The sequence below is a fragment of the Phalaenopsis equestris genome, unplaced genomic scaffold (assembly GCF_001263595.1).
Source record: "Phalaenopsis equestris unplaced genomic scaffold, ASM126359v1 Scaffold000840, whole genome shotgun sequence".
In the NCBI taxonomy this organism is placed as follows: domain Eukaryota; kingdom Viridiplantae; phylum Streptophyta; class Magnoliopsida; order Asparagales; family Orchidaceae; genus Phalaenopsis; species Phalaenopsis equestris.
In genome coordinates, this window is record NW_018165280.1 from 4,036,957 (window position 1) to 4,045,672 (window position 8,716).

The 8,716-nt window shown below is 35.1% G+C and overlaps 1 protein-coding gene across 4 annotated transcripts in view; it reads right to left on the reverse strand.

The window, feature by feature from the left end:
* Window positions 1-1,213: 1,213 nt before the first annotated feature.
* Window positions 1,214-8,716, reverse strand: part of LOC110031609 (pto-interacting protein 1-like) — a 19,601-nt gene continuing 12,098 nt past the window's right edge. For all 4 annotated transcript variants that reach the window (XM_020734892.1, XM_020734890.1, XM_020734893.1 and 1 more), the window contains 4 exons: window positions 2,768-3,041; window positions 2,281-2,413; window positions 2,102-2,188; window positions 1,214-1,480 (listed from right to left, as the gene is read on the reverse strand). In XM_020734892.1, the coding sequence (XP_020590551.1) occupies window positions 1,355-1,480; window positions 2,102-2,188; window positions 2,281-2,413; window positions 2,768-3,041 (620 nt within the window). In that variant the 3' untranslated portion in view covers window positions 1,214-1,354. The remainder of the gene's footprint in view (window positions 1,481-2,101; window positions 2,189-2,280; window positions 2,414-2,767; window positions 3,042-8,716) is intronic.

Below are 8,716 nucleotides of genomic sequence, written 5' to 3' on the forward strand. Positions count from 1 at the left end.
CTTATGTTGTCATGTAAATAAAATAAATTACTAAAATAACCCTTGTAAATTTCATTTGATGCTGAGGGTGCTGTGTAACTTGTAAATATCTGAAACTGGAGCACTGGTTATTTGTTGTTGAAGATAGGCTCAGTTATAATTTTTGTAGATGATATCTATTTTACTATTGGTATTGTTCTTGTGATTTCCTTCCATGTTAGTTCAATTTTGATTTGTTAAGTCTCTGCTAACAACATTTGATGAATTTTTCATGGCTCAGCATTCATCCTGCTTTTGAGCTTGTGTTGTTTATTAATAGTGCTCAATACAGGCAAATGAATAAATTTGACAATTTCACTTTTTAATTCGCTTAAAGTGGGCTGTTTATTGGAAGCGTATTTTATGTCTGGACTCCTGACGTAGCTCTACGTGCGGCGAAAATTATTCAGGAGTTATTTTCAGTTTATTTCTGAATTATTTTCAATAATCCCAAAATAATCCACTAATAACCAAAAAATAAAGACCACGGGTTATTTTTAAGTTATTTTCAATATTATTTTGAGATTATTGAAAATATTTCCAAAAATAACCTGAAAATAACTCGGTAATAATATCCGTCGCACGTAAGCTACGTCAGGAGTCCGCACAAAAAAATTAGGCGTTTTATGGGCAAGACAATTTACATAAAAAAAAAATGTTTTTGAATATACCTGAAATTTTATTTATTATAGTAGTTAAAAATTTGAATTTATTTAAAATAAATAAATATCCTATAAATTAATTCATTCAATACAAGACTCAAAATAAATTTAATAGTTTGAGATTCAATATGACTCAGTACCATAAAATTTGTGCAGCTTCTACAACGCAGATTTTACAGACTGAAGATCGAACGCGAGCTTTCATGGACTCGAATGAGAAAATCTTTACCGGCAACAGCTATGTAATCATGAGTTGTATGTAATCCCAAGCTCTCAGAAAAATCCTGACCGTCCATTTATCGGTTTTCATGAGAGAATCTGATGAAATTAGCAGCCTTACCATCAAGGAATCATCTCAACATTTTAATCGTTTTCCAAACAGAACTAATAGAAATCACACACCACAATCCACGCAACTCAGGATTAGAAATTAAATGGCAGTCAAATACTACCATAATGCACAAAAAAAAAAAAAGCGTCGAGGGAAGAAACTATAAAGTAAAGATCAAATAAATTAATAAGAACTTACAAATTACAACACATCTTCGTTCCAAATAATTTTCAAACCACTACAACATATATATATATATTACTGCACGACACTAAAATCACTAACAAACAAATTGCATGACAGGTTCAGGAAAAACCAATAGGAGAAATCACAAACAAAATCATTAAGATTCAACAGCTGGTCCGCCTGACCTCGCGTTTAGTAGAGGCTGCAGCGCTTTCACAACAATGCTCATGTTTGGCCGGAAATCGGCTTCATACTGTACGCACAAGGCAGCTACAGCAGCAAACTGGAAAAAAAAAATCATACTACACCTTATTAAAAACAATTTAAATTGTGTTGAGATAATATAAACATTTAACATTCTAGCAAGCATCAAAAATATCTCATGATTGAGATACGCCAGTAAAAAACTTGTGAAATGTTTAAATTGACAAACTCATATTTCTATTGCACGATAATTCTATGATAGAAACCATTATTTGGGTTCTATACAATTGAGAATGTTTAGGCTTCCTTCGAAACGGCGCGGAAGTTCTGTTTGTTTGGACCGAACACCGAAGCCTCCAAAAAAATTTCATTTGATGAACAGAGGGAGACGAACGTCTCCAGCAATTCTCGCAGCTCTTGTTCTCCGGCAACGAGCACAACTTCTAAAAAAAAATTTGTTGAACGTCACCGTTGTTTCAAATGAAACCTTAGGCACTGATTGGTATTACAGCAATAATTGCAGTTACATTCATTTTTATTAAATATTTAGGGATAAATCACATATGATTAATCAGCTTAAACTACAGCTTCCAACAAAAAATAAATTTTGAATACCTACATTGGCGTTCTACCAAAATATCTAATAAAATTTGTCGATCTTCCACATTACACAAGGATAATAGCAGCACATAAAAATTACCTTGGCGACAGACTTGGGAGGATAGTCTGTTCCTAATCTCGTATCAACACACTGCTTAACCTTATCTTCACTCAGCCTTGGTGCCGCCTGAACATTAGAACATCAACTAAGCAAAGAAAAAACAAACATCTTTCCTTGAAGATTTAAGAGAACCGGTGCGAGAGAAAAGACTTCCTTACCCATGTGACGAGACTTTGTTGGCCCCGCGGTAATGTATGATCGACGGGTTTGCGGCCGGTCAATAGTTCTAAAAGAACAACTCCAAAGCTATAAACATCACTCTTGGCACTAAGCTGCCCAGTCATTGCATACCTGTGCATGCCATCACATATTAGAACAGGCATGAGGAAAGTATCAAATTAGTCCCCGAACACTTAGCATGTCTTAGTCATTGCATACCTGGCAGTCATTGGACTATTTTAATGGAGGCTAAAATAATCTTAACTATTTCAACCCATATTAAAAGAGTCTGGGGACTAAATTGACATTTTTATAAACTCTCGGACTAAATGGCCCCCTTCAAAGGGTTTGGGGACCACTTTGACACTTTTCTTGAACATGAATTATTTCAGCTGAGAAGCTAAAATAACCATTTAAGAAAAACACAGCCAGAAAGCCATTCAGGAAATTAAAACAGTTCTGTCAACAAACTTTAGATAAACTTACTCAGGGGCATGATATCCAAAGGTTCCAAGTACCCTGGTCGAGTGAAGACGAGCTGCCATGTCCGGGGATTGATTGGAAAGATCGAAATCAGCAATTTTTGCCACGTCTTCGTCAAAAAGTAGTATATTGCTAGACTTGATATCTCGATGAATAATACGGGGTTGTGCTTTCTCGTGGAGGTATTCCAGTCCCCTTGCTGCTCCTACAGCAATTTTAACTCTTTGAGTCCAAGAGAGAACTGGGCCTGGTTGTGCACCTTTGAGTCCCTTGCGCCCTGTATAAAGCAAAGCCATCAATCAGATTGTCCCTGCAGTTCAGTAAATCCTATCTACAGTAAAACACATTACTAGCTTGAGGAAGAACTCTAACATAATCCTGCAAATGAAGCAATATAAAGAAGCCACAGAAAACAAGCACGGGGAAGGCATGGGTTAGCATTAAGGTAGAGGCTAACAACCTCTACTCTACTATTTTGATCATGTAGAAAGATTTTGGGAATAATTTTACTTTTGGGATGAGATTCACAATCAAAATAAGAGCAAAAAAAAAAAACAAATGTACCAACTCTCAAATCTAGATAAAATTAGTAGTCTTTAATGTGAAAAAAAGACAATTCTTTTATTTAAAATAACGATATAATAATCACCAATATCTTGAATATCATAAGAAATATAATTCACAAACAATATTTTTTTTAAAACAATAACGAATCTGGAATGTTCCAAACTTGACAAACTTCAATCATGCACTCACACACACACACACCAGCCACAAAATAAAAGTAAAGAACAAGGATAGAAATCACCAGAGGAAAAATCTAAACCTCACATTGGTATAAGAAAACCTACGAAGCCCTTTAAAAACGCACACAAAATAGCATAAAACTTTTTCAAAACTAATTTTTATATTTTACTAAACAAGTTCATTTAATTTTACACACCCCAATGATACTAATGCTAACCCGAAACAGGCTTAGATACCGTATTTTTTAAAATCCATAAAGATTCAATCAAATATAATAGGTTTCAATACTTCATAAATGAACTTTCGTACGTCTCTAATTTTCACCGGTAAAACAACTCCTTGCGCTCACTAAAATAATGATAAAAAAATGGTTGGAAATTACTATATGGTGCAATAGTTTAGTGAATAAAAAACAGAAGATGTATAACGCAAAGTTCTAACAGTCTCACAAATAAAAGATAGCAAAACATTATGTCCCGATAAATTAGTGGTTGTAGAAGGAAACCATTGTTGATTGTAGATGGAATCATTGATTGAAAGAATTTTGAGAGCTGCTAAAATAATTTGTTAGAGAGGAAAAGTCTAAATTAATCACATGGCTCGGAAAAAAATTTGGTGCTTTGGATAGTGGTTATGTGAGTTTGGGCAAGACAATTGTGATAAAGTTATATCGGCACCTTAAGGGCAAATTTGTCTTTTATTAGTCTACAGACAATTTAATCTTTTGTCATTTATAATTGTTTAGTAAAATATGACTAATATTTTTAGGGCTATGTAAAAGATTTTTGTTAGGAGTCTTAGGTTTAGGGTTTGGGTAAGATTTCCTACCTCTGAAATTATAGGAATTAGGGAGATAGCCTATCTCTCAAATTGTAAGTGCTTATCTTTGTATTATGTTTGATGTTCTTGTAATAAAATATATTATTGGCCCTAATTTCTGTGTGGAAAATTGATTCGGCTCCTATCAAATATATTATGGTTTAGCATAAACATATATATTTAGGGTTAGGGTTATACACGAGATTATTATTGCGAGTCTTAGGTTTAGGGTTAAGAACATATTTTCTATCTCTCAAATTGTAGGAATTGAGATAGATCGCCTACCTCTCGAATTGCAGGTTCTTGATGTTCTTGCAATAAATACATTATTTGCCATAATTTCTGTGTGATTGATTTGGTTCCTATCAGATTCCTATAAGTTAATCCATTAATCAAAATGTATAAGCCAATGATCTCATGACACGAAAAACTATAACATCCAACATTATTTATTATGGCTTAGTATAAATAGTGCTAATATGTTTAGGGTTAGCGTTATGCATGAGATTATTGTCTTAGGTTTAAGGTTTGGGAGAGATTTCCTATCTCAAAATTTCAGAAATTGGGAGAGATTGCATGCCTCTCAAATTGTAGGTGCTTATCTTTATATTATGTTTGACTTTTCACAATAAAATATATTATTAGCCCTAATTTCTGTGTAAAAAATTGATCAGGTTCCTATCAGATTAGGACGAGTTAATCCATGAATCAAGATGTATAAGCCAACCATCCCATGGCAAAAAAAAAATATAACATCCAACGTTATGGATTTTATAAGGTAAATGTAAATCCATAAGAAGATGAAAAGAGAGAAAAAAAACAACTCTAGCGGTAAGTTTGTGATGTAGAGTGAAAAAAGATACATTTAAGAAAATAAAACAGTTGGATCCTCTTAAAATTTATATTTCATAAGCATTTAATATGTTTTATAAAATCTTATATCACCCTCATCTTATCTTGCAGCTAATTTCTTAAAGATCCCTAGGATTTAGACTTACCAATAAATTATCACTTAATCTGAATTCCAAAAAGCCTTTTATTCAAATCAACAATAGACTCATAACTATCATAACCAATAAGAAGTTTTTATTTGTTGTGAATCTATTCATCCAAATTAGACAAATAAAACAAATCATGCAAATGATATAAAATAAATAATGAAAATACTAGAATGCTGACATGCATCATGCTGGATACTGTTAATTATTTATAACCTAGTCTATAAGATGATGTTAAAAATGTTGAAAACATACAAACCACACAAATAAAAAATGACTATATGAAAAATTAATTCCCAAGAGCCCTAAATAGTATATGCTGTAATTTATATATTCACAAATTCAAACAATCCTATTAATTTCATTTTGTTTGAAGACAACAAACGTAGGAGAGAATCCTCACTTAATTCTTATCATTCAAACATAAGATTAAATATATAGGTAAGATAATCTCTTCTAATTTACAATCTTACCAAATATATTTAGCCTAAATATGGAAAGAAAATAATTCTAAAATAAACATAAATAGGAAGAGAATAAAAATTAATCAAGGAGTTTCCAAAAACTGTCTCCAATCAAATCATCCATTACTCCGTTGGTCAGCCTAGGCCACCAAGAAAAAGAGGCCGAACCTCCTAGATCTACACATTCCCCATCAAGTAGGCTCGTAAATTTATAGAGACCAAGCTCGACATTAAATTCTGATAAGTTGCTTAAAGGAAGAGCTTTAGTGAAGCCATCAGCAACTTATTTTAGTGGGTTGAAATATAACTTAGTTGTAAAATTCCACCATTAACCTTGTAGAGATAATGAGTACCTATCAATTTAATTATGTTTTGTCCTATCATGATGCAAGCGGTTCCTAGCAATACAGATAGTTACTTGAATGTCACAAAATATTTGTATAGGTTTAATATTGGAGTTAACCCAAACCACATAGGAAAAATAAAGAAAAGTTTGTATAGGTTTAGTATATTATTACTAGAAACAAATTAGCGATGACAAGATCATAAAGAAAAGAAAATATGACGAAAAACACTCAACATAGACACCTAACTAGGGCCAGATTCAAAGGAGGTGGAAGGTTGCGGTGGGTTGTTGTTTAGGGGGGGCGGGTGTGCTTGTTGGCGAGGCTGGCAACCAAGAACGGCATGTTGGAAGGCACGACAACAAGGAAAACAAGTGGAGGGGCAGTTGGTGGCACTGAAATAATAGATAGGAGGGCTGGTCATCGAAGGACAGCAAGTTGGAGGGTTCGACGACATGGAGACAAAAAGTGGGGAGGTTGAGATGAGGCTGGAGATGTCTGGCATGATAGATAAACACCATTTTAGGACAAGTTACTGTTGGAGTACCGACAGAAATCTGAAATCAATGCTAACCTAAACATAGGAAAATGACGTATAAATATTACTAAGTTAGCTAAGGGTGGGCCCTCTCGATTAGGAGGCAAATCCCCCTCGAGGAAGGATTAAGGCCCCTCTCCTCCCTTAGCGTGAAACGGTTCAAGCAACCGGTTCGACCGCTATCACTGTCGTGTCCCACATGGGAGACACACCCACGCCAAGACATATTAGAGGTACGCCCCAATTCCCTCAACAATTTCTAAATCTAGACCCATTCATAGATTCCTAAGGCAAGTGTCTTTTGCTCTGATTTTGCACTGCTTCTAGAGACAATAACTTGCTTCTTACTTCTTCATGTGACCAAATTTCCCATATACTAGCAATAACCTGTGGTGGAACTTCTGTCAGTGAGTTCCCAACCCAACTTGCATCAATGTAAACTTCTACCTCTTTGTATCTGGTCCTCTCAAATATTAGCCCATAACCAGAAGTTCTCTTGAGAAACCTCATGATCCTATACACCATCTCAAAATGCTCTTCATTTGGGTTATTCATATGTTGGCTCACAATATTGACCAAATATGTAATATCTGGCCTAATATGTTATAAGTAGATGAGTTTGTCTACCAATAGTTGATATATTACCTTATCCACAGATATATTTTCTTCTATCTTATTAGCCTTCTTGTTGGGATCCATTGGAATATCAATAGGTTTGCATCCAATCAACTGTCGCCTTTAGCAAATTTAGAATGATTTATTTCCTCTGTGACATAATAATGCTCTTCTTGGACCTTGCTAACTCCATACCTATGGAATATCTCATGATTCCTCGGTCCTTGATTTCATACTCGGTGACAAACACTTTTTTATTTTAAGAATTTCCCTTTCATCATCACTAGTAACAATTATATCATTACATGTAATAAAAAACTTTTACAGGAAAGAAATTTCTCTTGGTTTCAATTTGTAAGTGCAAATTGAATGTGTGATAACAGTGCAACAAACTAATTCTACAGAAACCTATATCCTTGAACCAATGTTAAGACAATTTTCCTTTTGATTTGAACTGATAGCAATGAGTCAAAAATCTCTTATAAAGAAAAGAAATGCAATATGTTCGCAGAATGTATATGTTTCCATTTTTTGCTAAAATTCCATTATTTTAATAGTTTCATTATCAGGAGGGCTTGTTTAATCTAACCGGTTATTCGTTTAGGAGTAGTTTGGTTGGATTTTTTTAAAATATATGCATTGAGAAGATACAAAATAAATGGAATGCATGCATTTTAGAAATGCATGGGCTGTTTGGTTAGATGCAAATCAAAGGCATTTAAATATCTTTTGGTATCTCTTTTGATAAATTTAAAATGTATTAAAACACGATCGATGACCGTGTCCAAGGACAACAGCTAAGGGAATTGGTTGCAGTTGCAGTGTGTGGTGGCGGAGGAAGGCGGGGACCGGCTGCGACAACAATTGTGGGACTGGAAATGAGCGGTGGCGTGTTGACCTCATTTTTAGTGAGGTCTTAAGTCTCCTACTCTTAGAACCTAGGATCTAGATTTAGGAGTTCTTATTGACCATCCTAGCGGACTAGCGATGGAGCCCACCTCCCGTAGAACTTCAAGCCACTTCTTGACTCATTTTTGTGAAGAACTCGCATGAGTGGTTCCAAGCACTCAACTTTTAGTTGCAAGGGCTCAGGACCAACATGTAGAGGACCCGAAATTGAGTTCCTATAGGATCAAACAGTCTTAGGTGAACCCTTTGTGACTCGATTACTCGCTAACGACACACTTCACACACTCACTGCATCACACACGACTTTAACTTGAATTGACTCGCCCGTCGGCGAACTCGTCCGGACGACCCCGGATGACGAAACTGACTGCACCGACGCGTCCGGAACGTCAACTTTAGCTAGAAAGGACACCCATATTTCTAGGGTTACACACACGCACATATGGCACGGAAATCGATGCACGAATAGCGGGCGTGGGCCCGGACTCAACCCAGGTTTGACTCGGGTTCGATTCAGG